At 43.7% G+C, this 12,883-nt stretch overlaps 1 protein-coding gene across 1 annotated transcript in view; it reads right to left on the bottom strand.

Annotated features, from left to right (window-relative positions):
- Nucleotides 1–12,883, bottom strand: part of LOC142209305 (inactive phospholipase C-like protein 2) — a 124,066-nt gene that overhangs the window by 60,718 nt on the left and 50,465 nt on the right. The window contains exon 2 of the mRNA XM_075278255.1: nucleotides 4,877–6,293. Coding sequence (XP_075134356.1) covers nucleotides 4,877–5,116 — 240 coding nt within the window. The 5' untranslated portion in view covers nucleotides 5,117–6,293. The remainder of the gene's footprint in view (nucleotides 1–4,876; nucleotides 6,294–12,883) is intronic.

Raw genomic sequence — 12,883 nt, 5'->3', positions numbered from 1 at the left:
CAAGCAATGCACCGACGCGAACATGCCGGCATCAGCACGCTGTATACCACTGGATGGGGAGATAGAATAGGTCCCATTAATATAGGATGCTTTGTCATCATACACGAGGGTCCTGAAGTAGGTCTCGTGCCAAGCTCCTAGAAATCCACACACCTCATTACTGTCAGAGTCTACCCTCCTGCCATCAATGATTCACAATTAGCATAGGACAGCATTGGAGTCTCTATTCCCTTCATCCTATGGAAATGATATTTTGGGACAGAAAAACCCTGTATTGCGAGCTGGTCGTCTCTGGAGGTCGATGGCTGTGCTTTGTATCCTGCTCTCAGATCCTGCAATGAATAATTAACCAGGCTGCCTCCTAATGCAGGTCTTGCATTGATGATGAGTATGAAGTACAGCTTGTCCTCTCTTCCATCTTGTCTGATGGCGGAGCATCCATCATTATTACCAGGAAGACTTAACTTCTTCCTATTCAAGCACAATGATCTAGTTAACAACCTCTGATATTAATCTCTCATGATCCAAGACTGAGAAGTAACGCCATAGCAATGCATAGCCGCTGTATTATTAACATTAAAACATAGAGGATCTATAGGTGGTGTTGATATCAGTTGTTCATCCGGGTGTTATACCGCATATACATGCACACTCGGCTTGGCCTAAGGTTCATGTGTTTTTAATGAGTAAAAGAGACACCATTGGCAGTGATTTATCTCCAGTGAGAATTCAACATGCCCGATCTGTCCTTCTCCCAAATATCAGGGACATCTTCATAGGCTTCATATAATTGGCTGGCCCAGTCAAAGTCAGCGGTCAAGAAAAATAATAAAGGGTATAGAAGTTAAAAAAAAAAACAACAACAAGACTTAAATACATTGGGGTGGGTGATGTAGCAGAAGGAAGGGGTCCCCCAGCCACAGAAAGATACCACCTATGAAGAGGATGGGGGACCCTTGGTGTTCAGTGGTGTCCCACCACTAGGGCTACCACTGATCTCAAGAAATGGGGTACTTTGCACCCCAATTTTGAATGGAGTGGCTGGACACTCTCCATTCCTAGCAGCCGCTCCATTCAAAACTGGGATACAGAACACCCTGATTCTCGATGTGAGTGGGGGTCCCAGTGGTGGGATATTCACCAATCAGTAAGTTACCCCCATCCTGTAAATAGGGGTAGTTTGCTGTGGCTGGACAACCCCTTTAAAGTTACAAAAATACAATTTCTATTTGTTACACAAGTATAAAATCCCATGCTGTTTGCCTAACATTGGCCATATACATTACATAAAAGGGATATTCCTGCAAAATGACAATATACAGTATATCAAATGGCTCAGACTGAGGGTCTGAAAATAAAAATGTATAAGGAAAATGTTTTTGTACCGGGTTAGCCAGTGGGTAGGAAATATAAAAAACAAACAAAAAAAAACTAAAACTTGAGTCTTCAGTAGGTGATACCTTTTTTAATGGCTAACTAATAATGGTGACAGAATATAACGTTTCGACACTGTCGGCTTCTTCTTCAGATATAACTAAAGTTATTAATAAGTTAATATTAAAGTTAGTTATATCTGAAGAAGAAGCCGACAGTGTCGAAACGTTATATTCTGTCACCATTATTAGTTAGCCATTAAAAAAGGTATCACCTACTGAAGACTCAAGTTTTTTGTTTTTTTTTATATTTAAAAATAAAAAGTGATACTTGTGATCCAGGCATTGGTCCAGTTCTGACCTTGCCAGGGTCCCCGCTGGTTTCTACCTATTGGTGTCTCTGACACACAGGGAATGCTGGCTCAGCCAATCAGACTGCAGTGATGACCTGTCTCAGCCTGTGGTTGGTTAAACAGGAATTTCTTATTGGTCGAGAGATTCCTATGGGTGTTTCGAATAGTACTCGCTCATCTCTAGATTCGAGACACATCAGAAGGAGTCCAGGCAGGGTTGGAACAGGATCACAAGTATCAGGTTTTATAACTAAGACTGGCGACCATCTCATGGGTATATACCTGATGGCAAGGTTCTCAACTGCACGATTCTTGGTTCTCAGTGGATATAAATCTATGCCAGAGGTGTATGCAAGTGGTTTCCTCTTTACTAATGAAAAGACATGCACACTCAGACAGGTCAAGCATGCTGGGGTTCTGGAAGAATAGGTGCTGGTCTAAGGCATATACCAGCCATGGCTGAAACAGAGCTGTGACTGGTATTTAAGCACAACCATACAAACCAGATCAGACATCAGGCCTGACTCCACCACATACATGTATGGCTAATAACCCTCCCCCCCCCTCCCCCAGTCTCTATACTTATTTGACTTTTGCCCAATCCCGTTAGTTTTATTACTAACAGTCACAATGTGAGCAGTAAGTTATATAGCACGAGGACCAGAGAAGATCAGTAGATGATGCAGTTTTGTAGTACGATGTCATGTCCATCAGTCACATGGCCTGTTCACAGTTCAGTCCCATTCAAGTGAATGGGGCTGAGCTACAATGCCAAACCTAACTGCTGAAAAAGGTATGGTGTTGTGCTTGGCTTTATGTGAAGGGGTCACAGTACTCCTCCTAACCTTCACAGCTGATCAATGGGGCCCCAAGTGTCAAACCCTTGTTGATCTTCAATTAATGGCCTGCTAATCCGGAAAACCCCTTTAATATAATGAAACTCTCATTCTGGGCTTTGGAGTCCAATCCTGAGTGATCCATCTCAGCGAGCGACAACTACCTTCGTATACATGCATGTTCATACTGTGATAGTGGTGATACTTGTAAGCGGGAAGAAGGCCAGAGGGATTTAGATCCATAAATTTCAAATTGTATTGAGTGTTTTCCTACTAATCTAAATCTCACTTTACTTAGCATCTTCTGCCCAATAACACAGCAGGCACACTCAGTATTACTTTATCTCCTTATTACGTATCAATAACTTTCCAGGTTACAGTAGACTAGTAGGTTTACATGTAGCCCCAGTGCCTGAATGATCTAACATGAGACAATGATACTACAGCTATCCAAGACATGTACTATGAGAAATTGTTCACATGGTGCATTGTAACATTGTAGCAAAACTCTACCTTATTATCATAAGGTAGAGTTTTGCTACAATGTTACACATAGACGTAGACATCTTACCATTGAGGAGAGCTCAGAGATTACTTGTGAATTAGAGAAAACGTTATAAGACCTTCTGCTCCAAACTTAAAGACAATACGTCACCTCTACTGACATGTCCGTTTTGGTAAATACTTGTGGAGCATCTGAATTATTATTGTATGGGCACCCTTTATATGTGGAATCCTCTGCTAAAGAGGGTCATAAACATAAGACATTGATCTGCAGATCATTGGACAACCAAGTTACATTTTCTGACAATCTGATGTCTGTGTTGGTCATAGACTTAAAGGGCCTTTCCAACCCCAAATCCAAAGGATAGGTCATCTGTGGGGTCAGACACCCAGACCAGTTGTTCAGACATCAGAAGGTTTCCAGAAGTTGCTCCAGTGGACACACAGCTCCTATGCATGCACTACAAGTGGCGCAGCAGTCCTATCCACTGCATAGCGATGGTTCTTGGGAAGTGCAGCCCTGCTCCTATTACATTTACGTGAATTTTTTTTTCCCAAATTTTTCCTGATAGCCCTGTAAATATCCCAAGTCTGTGGCTGGTTTGACCCTATGGAAAACCATGAATATTACAGCATGTAGATATAAGGTATGCCAAAAGATGAACTCAGTTGGCACATTCAATCCCATTCTTGGCTGCCTAGACGTATGGTGGTATTACGGTATTATGAGAACATATTAATTACATCATTGGAGGGATCTCCATGATATAGTCACTGACGTGTAACGTCTAAAGTGAAAGCTACTGACAACGAGACACGATACTGAATTCCTTGCATTCTTCACAAAGTATAAAGCGGCTTGTTCCTAGATGGTGCTGCAGCCAGCGCACTGCGTGGAACGATTTGCATCTAATGACAAGCATGGGTGGCATGGACACCTGGCTCACTGCTCTGGTAAACAAAGCAAGAACACGATAGAGCCGTCAAGTGCATCCGTACACGAAGTGCAGATGTAGCAGAGCCAAGACGGTCAGTTTCCGATGCCCTTTTAGTTATAAAAACGATTCTCCAAAGTTAACAGACAAATCCAGCTCTGCTGCATCCGGAAAGCTTAAACTTTACTTGTGAACCAGTATCATAAAAAAAAGTGTCAACCCTTTTATCCGATACGGTTTTAACTCCTTAATAGAGGACACTTTCCCCTGCTACGTTGTTTCTGCTCTTTGGTGAATGTCCTCTCCTATGGTGTTGATCAACTACTGTATGAAGTCATTTACCATTGACCTCTAGCACGTTTCCAGGATGTCAGCAGTTGCGTGTCCTCTGATGTGCTCTTTACTAGACGGTGGCCGCAACCTCGAGCCTTACAATGGGCCACAAGACACAATAGGTAGTCACAGTAGGAAAAGATGTGGTGTGTTTAAAGGAAATATGTGACATATGAACCGTGTCTGCGACTCGCATTCAGCAGAATAAACTTCGGGTTTGGTGAAAGGACATAATCCGTGTATAATTTCTGTGAAATATGGTGTAGGATATATAATATAATTAAGGATTGGAGCACTATTGGGTAATCTGGGACCCAATCGCCATATTTAAGCCCATAGTGTCCATTCTTTGGCCACCATGCGTCTCTGCTAATGACTAAGGGACCATATATAGCAGGACTGAGCTTGGATAGAAATCCTGAGGTCATGTAATAGATACTGACTACAGATTGGGGGGGGGGGTTGGTGATGCCCCTATGAACTATACCATATATGACACAAGGGATATGCGGGAACACTTCCATGGATATAATGGAGCTTACCTTCATTATCCCAGTAGTCCGCACTATCCCCTGTCCTCTTTCTCCTGAGTGGTCCCTGCTGCTCCTCCCAGACTGTGGACTGTCCTCTGTGCACCCTCCATTCAGCATCAGCTCTTCTCCTCCACGATCAGGTACTTGAAGCCCCCCTGAGGTAAAGGTGCCTCCATCCTGCACCCCTAAAAGTCCCACCACAGCGGCAGATGCAGCAGCACAGGCTGCAGAGTCCCGTCCATCTGCCATAGTGAGAAGACTCGGTGCCTCAGCCTGGCATGCTGCTCCTGAGGAAATGAATGGCTAGATGTGTAAACACACTGACACTGCCCACATGAGGAAAGGGATGGGGATCTTCAGCCTATCTGCATGCTACTAAATCCTGAGAGTGCTGCAGGAAGCCAGGCACCTGAGAAGTCCACTGGCATCTGGATCTAAGCCATGGATTACTGTACAACTTGTGCTAGATCTACACTGCAGGCTAAATGACTGGGGATCAGATAGGACACAATGTGGGATCACCACATCTGTGCGGTGACATCTGGGGCTTACTGGGGACCAGTACAGCAGGAGAACTGGGAAATGACACTGAGGTAGTGGAAATCTGTCCTGCTGGGTCAATGGATTAGTAGGGATCTGTGCTGTAAAGTCAGGAGGAAGCTGTCCTGCTGGGTCAATAGAGTAGTAGGGATCTGTGCTGTAAGGTCAGGAGGGATCTGTCCTGCTGGGTCAATGGATTAGTAGGGATCTGTGCTGTAAAGTCAGGAGGAAGCTGTCCTGCTGGGTCAATAGAGTAGTAGGGATCTGTGCTGTAAGGTCAGGAGGGATCTGTCCTGCTGGGTCAATGGATTAGTAGGGATCTGTGCTGTAAAGTCAGGAGGGAGCTGTCCTGCTGGGTCAATAGATTAGTAGGGATTTGTGCTGTAAGGTCAGGAGGGATCTGTCCTGTTGGGTCAATGGATTAGTAGGGATCTGTGCTGTAAGGTCAGGAGGGATCTGTCCTGTTGGGTCAGGGCATTAGTAGTAATCTGTACTGTAAGGTCAGAGGGAAAGTAGGGATCTGAGCACTAGATTCAGGGGATTAGTAGGGATCTGTGCTGCTGGGTCAGATGATCTGGCTTGTTGGATCACACTGAAGTAGTGGGGATCTGTACTGCAGAGGCAAGGGATTACTGGCAATCTGTGCTGTAGGTTCAGTGGATTAGTAGGGATCTGTGCTGTAGGGTCTGCAGATTAGTGGGATTTGTGCTATAGGGTCAGGGGATTAGAGGAGATCTACGCAGTAGGGTTAGAGGATTAGTAGGGATCGGTACTGCACGGTCAGGGGGATCACAATGAGGTAGTGGGGATCTCTGCCGCAGTCAGTGGGATCAGTAGAGATCTATGGTGCAGGATGAGTGAGGTCTCCGGATTCCCTGGGATCGGGCTGTGTCAGGACACGGGCCGGGTCGGTAGTTGTGCAGGGCCGCCTGTCATCTCTCCGCCCGGGGTACTCGCTCTGCAGCCGGCTCAGCGTCTCCCCATCCTCCCGTGTGTCTGTGTGTAGAGCCGCCCCCTCCCCCGTCCTCAGAGCTGGGACTTCCTCACTCACATGTGCTGCACCCGGGGTCCGCACCATTAACCCGTGCGCTGCCGGCATTAACCCTGACGCTGCCGCGGGGATACCGCAGATGAGCACAGCATGACTGACAGAAATGGCCAATAACGCTGCCACTTCTCCTCCCATTTATTAGACACTTTTTTATGCTTCTGCTCAGATGGTGCGATTGCTGCACAGTCAGATGATGTAACTGGGCTCTTTGCCTGCTCTTCAGCTGCATTTGGCCTTTTATCTTGCATGGTTGTAAATACATGTAGTCATAATGGCCACAAGTACACTCAGGTGACAGATCAGCGTGGGCAGGACGACCATACTGCGTGACTGTGAAACCGCATTGCGATGTGTAACGTAGAACTCCGATATGGCATCAGCTATACAATGTCATGAGCTCACAGTATTGTTACCCAAACATCACAAAATGGCGGTGCGACAGGCGTTCAGTCACGGCCATTACAACACTGGGCGGGAATTTATTAAGACTGGTGAGTTAAATTAAATCTGGCGGACCCGCCTGTCCCTGCTCACTGCCTAAAAAGTGGCGATGGGGGCACAGAGCCTGAGATGTGCCACAGCCCACTTTCATGGCACATCTTCCTCAGTAAATAGGGCTATCCACATGTCTGTTTTAATAGACTGCCAAAAAAAAAAAATACAACTTCTTATTTTTGTCCATTTTCATAGTCCGAGGAACAAGTGTTACCTTTCAGACAGCAGAAAAAGTTGTAGCACAAGTAACGTAGAATAAGGACTGGTTCACATCTGCATTCGGTATTCTGTTCAGGAAATCCACTTGGGGACCCTCCGAACGGAATACCGAACGCATTGACAAGCGGTGAGCAATGAAAGCACATGGACCCCATAGACTATAATGGACTCCGTGTGTTTCCGCGCGGTGTCATGAGTCATGCGGAGAGGAAAGTAGTTCTTGAAGTACTTTTCTCTCCACATGGTTTGTAAGAGGAGAAACAGTACCAAGAAATATGTAATATGACATGGCAGGGTAAATGAGGCACTGGCGACAACACGACACACTATCACCTTAACATTAGAACCATACACCAAGCATATATACTATATATGTTATACAGAAGATATATGTAATGACACCAGTAACAAGCGACTAGTCATAACTATTAAATTGACCCTTGTCCCCATATTCTGTGGACAGGGGAAAAGTGTCTTTGGTGGTACAACCCTTTTAAGTCAACAGCGCCAGACATTGCACCATGTAGCTGTGCCTTTAGCGTGTTCACATCACAGCAGCCGCATGCATCTTCACAATCGCCAATGATCGCATGATCATACTGTATAATCTTGTAGTAATCGGCAGCCATGAGCAGGTGGGATTTGGCCACACGTGGCTGGTGCAGTGCAAATTTTCAACCTTAGACCATATTCACACAAGCACGATCTCAGTGAGCCTGGTCCACAAAACCGACAGGAATAGGACTTGTCCTAAGTTTTGCCCCATACATGGGCCTGTGAAAATGCATAACCATGCATATGGAGCCTATAAACATTAACAGGTCAGTGCGCTGACCCTATTAAGTATATAGGGAAACTGCTTGAGATTCTTACAGCTAAAAATAACATGCTGTGGCTAGAAAATGCAGCTTTTCTGCCCCTCTTCTTTCACAATCTATAGATGAGATTCATGAAATCTCACTCGCTTTACTGGTGCTGTAAAACACGACATTTTAAGCTTTAGGGTCCATTCACACGGAGGAAAATGGTGAGGAATTTGGTGCGGAATTCTAGCAGAAAAGGGAACCCATTGAAGTCAATGGGAGGCTCTTTTTACACCAAATTCCACACTATTATCCTCCGTGTGAATGGACCCTTAGGCTGCATTCACATGTAGTTTTTTGGCGCTGTTTTTGCCACAAAACTCATGTAAAGAAGCAGTGCTGTAAAACTGAGTTCAATGGGTTCTGTCTTACGTGCGCTACACATTGAGCTCAATGGGAGGCTTTTTTACCTATTGATTTCAATGTGTTACGCGCAACACAAAACTCTGTGAATGCACCCTTAGACCTCCCATATGGTTGAATACAAGCCAATATGTCCTGGATCAAACCCAGTCAGATGACCTGGATTCTTTACCTCAGAGTGATGTACCAGCTTTTCTGGACTGAATTGCTCCTTGTCATGGGGACATGTAGGTTCTCACCCAAAACTACACACAAAAGCCCGAATGAGGAAACACCCCCTCCCCTGTCCGAGCCTTTTAATTCCAATAGGGTACAGACAATAGCAGGTGTTTAGCAGCTGCTCATCTCCCTCACACGCCATTGCAATAACATGCCCATTACTTTCCTACTTCCACTGCAGATATGTCAATGCCCTTGGCCACGCTCGGTAGACTCCGCCGCACACCTTTGAATTGTCTGGCGATAGGAATTATATCTCCTACAGCAGCAAAGAAACAGTCCAGTATGGAAAAGATCACAGGAAGGTTTGTCTGCCTGGCCATTTTTGCATTCTTTACAACCTGTGTCCAATTGAAATGCTGTATACTATTCTGCATTGCCAGTGGGCTATATTCATGGCCAACCAGGTGGAAACCATAATGTGAGCAGCGGGTTAACCCACTCCTGTCTCATCCCTGTACAGTCTGAGATTAGTACTGTACCTTGTTCTTCGCAGGTGGATTACATAGTTAACTGATACATACTCAGACAATACGCCGCAGCTGCTTTAGGAAATACACATCAAATGCATGGGCAGAGATAACAAAGGGTTAACCTATAGACAGCCAAGGGCCTAAAAGAGTAAAGCAATCAAAGCAGTAATCAATAGCTGACAGGATAATGTACACATAGGAAAGCAACATGCAGACAGCAGTGCGTATAGAGTCATCTATATATACATGGCTATATATATCCACACCGCTGCCTTATTTCCTTTCATCACAATCATTTACGTTTGTTGCAGAAGATTCAGATTTTTCCAATGTTCAGTACAGAAAGCAGTCACAATGTACATATAGAACTTTACCTACATAATAGAACTTGTAGGTCTACAATATTACTGATCTGTGTCACACTGCACGTATAAAACAATCTGTGTACATGGAGCCTGTATGGCGGATATACAGGCTGCATCAAGAATTGTTTGTAAGATGGACAAATGTTCAAAGACCTGCATGTCTGACTTTGTTTACGTAAAAAAAAAAAAAGCGGAGAAACTGCAAACAGACACCTGTGGATTGCTTTAAAGAACTATTGAAGTGAATGGGATTTTTAAACAGACAGTTTGCAAACCGTTCCCAGTAGGACATACGATTCTTTGACCCCCATGGTCAAAACTGCGCCAGAAACAGTGGTTTTACAGCAAACTGCCACTATCTTTCGGAGCAGTTTGGCATTGTGCTTCACCTGTCTGATGTAGTGGATAATTTGCGCTGCATAATTTGTACTTCAAATGGTGAAATCCACAATGGAAATTGATTGAAAGTCTGCAACATACATGGATTTCCATTTGGATATCAATGAGAATAAGGTAGTACCACATGTACCTGTATTGTAATGTAAATGGCGGCCAATTTAATCTGCCATATCTTGATTAGGCCCTACGCTTCCCTAGAAGCAGTGCCAGATCCATGTGAGATCAGAGGCCTACGGGCATTAGTAGATGCCCATACATTTGTATCCGTGCCCTTTCACAGCTACATATTACTGTACTGTATATGAACCCAGGTATGTTTGCAGTTTGTGTGTCCTCCATATTGTATATTTATTGCCAGTAAAATGGGAGAAGCATCCACAAAAGTATCAAATTAAAACTTTTTTCCAAAGATAACAGATATCTACTTTCCTCTACTGTCACCCACCTATATCAATAAACGCTCTGTTCACACTTTCAGGTTTTGTTCAGGCTTTTGAAACTAAAATCAGGGGTGGATCATAGAGGGAGAAAACAGCAGACACATACTACTTCTCTATTTTAATCTTGATTTTGGTTTCCAAAACTGTACCAGAGCAAAACCTGAATGTGTGAATATACCCTAAGGCTAAGGACCCACGTAGCAGGCCGCAGCAAAAAAGAGCTGCAGAAAAGTATTGCGTTTTTTTCCCCACAGGGCTTTTCACAGACAGTCCGCTGTTTTCCTCTTCAGACTTTCTGCTTCTATTATAGCTATAGGGTCCATTCACACTGAGGAATTTGGTGTGGAATTTCAGTGCTGAAAAAAGTCTCCCATTGACTTCAATGTGTTCCTTAGCAGAAAAATGAACCCAGTGAAATTAATGGGAGGCTTTTTTTTCAGTGTGGAAAATTCAGCGCCAAATAAAGTGCCATTTTCCTCTGTGTGAATGGATCCTTAGGGTCCATTCACACAGAGTTTTTTGGCGAGGATTTTGGCACTGAATCAGTGTCAGTAGTATTTTTTTTTCCGCTAGTGGAAAAATAGCTTCCTTCAGGTGGATTCCACCTGCAAAAACCAATGCAGTCAATGGAAAATCAACGTGGAATTGGCAAAAACGGCGTAAAAAAAACGCTAGCGGCTTTTTTAAAGTCCATACACTGTGCTGGAGAAAAAAAAAAAATTCCTAATTCCTGAAGCGAATTTATTCCTCGCCAAAAAACTCTGTGTGAATGGGCCCTTAAGGCTGAGTTCACATGGGGTATTTTGGTCAGGATTTTGAGGCTGAATCCACCTCAAAATCCTGACCAAAAAGATGGCTCCCATTGAAATCAATGGAAGTTGGTCAGTTCTTTTTTCTGGGAGCCGTTTGTTTCGGTTCCCAGAAAAATGGTCAGTTCTTTTTTCTGGGAGCCGTTTGTTTCGGTTCCCAGAAAAAAGAAGTGACATTCTCTTTCTTCAGGCAGATTCGCCTCACAAATCCGCCTAAAGACACTCCCTCCTCCCGACTAGTCCCAAAATACCCCATGTGAACCCGGCCTTATAGGTATTATGTGACTGTTTTAGAAATCGCAGAGCACTTCCGCTGCGGGTACTTTTCTGCAAAGTATGTGGATTGGATTTGCCAGAAGTCCATCCATAACCGTCAGTTAAAACTGGATAAGAAACTGATGAATAATGGACATTAAAAATGGCCAAACTGACAAAACATAAAAACCCAAAATGATAGGAAAAGGAAATTACTGACTGACAGCTTCATGTCCGTTTGTACTCACTGTCATGCGCCTGTGGTCTTAGCCTACATTAATATGACAGATGGATATAATGGCCATGAAGAACAGATATTTTCCACACCCATTTAGCATCTGAGGGACAGCCATTTTCACAGATCCCTCATAAATTTGACTATTGAGGAAACCGTGAAAACAAGTAAAAATAGGATATGTCCTATTTTTTGATGGTCATGTGAATAGCTCCAATTCACATACAGTGAACTTAATACCGCTGTGTGACAGCTGTGACATGGCGGATTTTCAGTGACGCGTGAATACAGCTTTAGGGTAAGGCCTCACACTGAAAGCATTTTCCACTGCAGAATTGCCGCAACAAAAACATACCAAAAATGAAGCACGTTTTGTCTGCGGCTTCACCTATGGTATGGATATAAAGTCTGCAGCATATCAATTGTTGTTGCCAAACTGCATATATTCCATATATTATCTTATATAGCTTTATATTTTTTACTCAAATTGAGCTGTCAGCATTGCAATAGGCACAAAATACCACAGCTGCCAAAAAGCATCTCCTGCCACGAGGTCTGAATGGGGCCTTAAGGCACTTTTATGTGAAGCAATAACTATTCAGATCCATAAAAATTACAGGCGTTTATAATGATAATTGTCCTGTGTGTATGAGCAAAATACGGAACATGAAGTGTGCTGTCTCTACCCTTGCAATGGGAAATAACCGTGAACAATAAAAATATGGCTGATTAAATCAATCCATCATACATAGGAATGTGAACGCTCTCCTGTGCATGGACGTCTGTCATTATATGGAATGTGAACGCTCTCCTGTGCATGGACGTCTGTCATTATGCTTATGTTCGCTTTGTGATGTTGGGCTTTACAGGGGTATTTCTATTATATAATGTTATCACATACATATGGAGGCGCTGCATTCTAACTATTGGGGTCTCAACCTCGGCAGCCCCTGACGATCCCATACAGTAGAGCTCGTAGCCATTAGCTGTACAAGCAATTGCAACAAAACTTCTATGAATGATAATGCTGTGTTTTATTTCCCTGTATACTGGGTGACTTATAATAATAATACATTTTATTTATATAGCACCAACATATTCTGCAGCACTATACAATTTGAAGGATTCATGTACAGACAATCTATGAAGTAGAGGGGGTGACTGAAGAGGTAGCATTGACACTGCATTAGAAAATGCCCCCTGCATCGGAAAACAACATGCAGAAAACCATTGTGCTAGTACTGTAGACACCTTCACTTGTGGAAACCCTGTGGTTTCATATATCCTTGT

Source organism: Leptodactylus fuscus, chromosome 6 (genome assembly GCF_031893055.1).
Source record: "Leptodactylus fuscus isolate aLepFus1 chromosome 6, aLepFus1.hap2, whole genome shotgun sequence".
Lineage (NCBI taxonomy): Eukaryota > Metazoa > Chordata > Amphibia > Anura > Leptodactylidae > Leptodactylus > Leptodactylus fuscus.
Note: the sequence above shows the minus strand (reverse complement) of the source record. Positions and strands in the feature narration are given on the sequence as shown.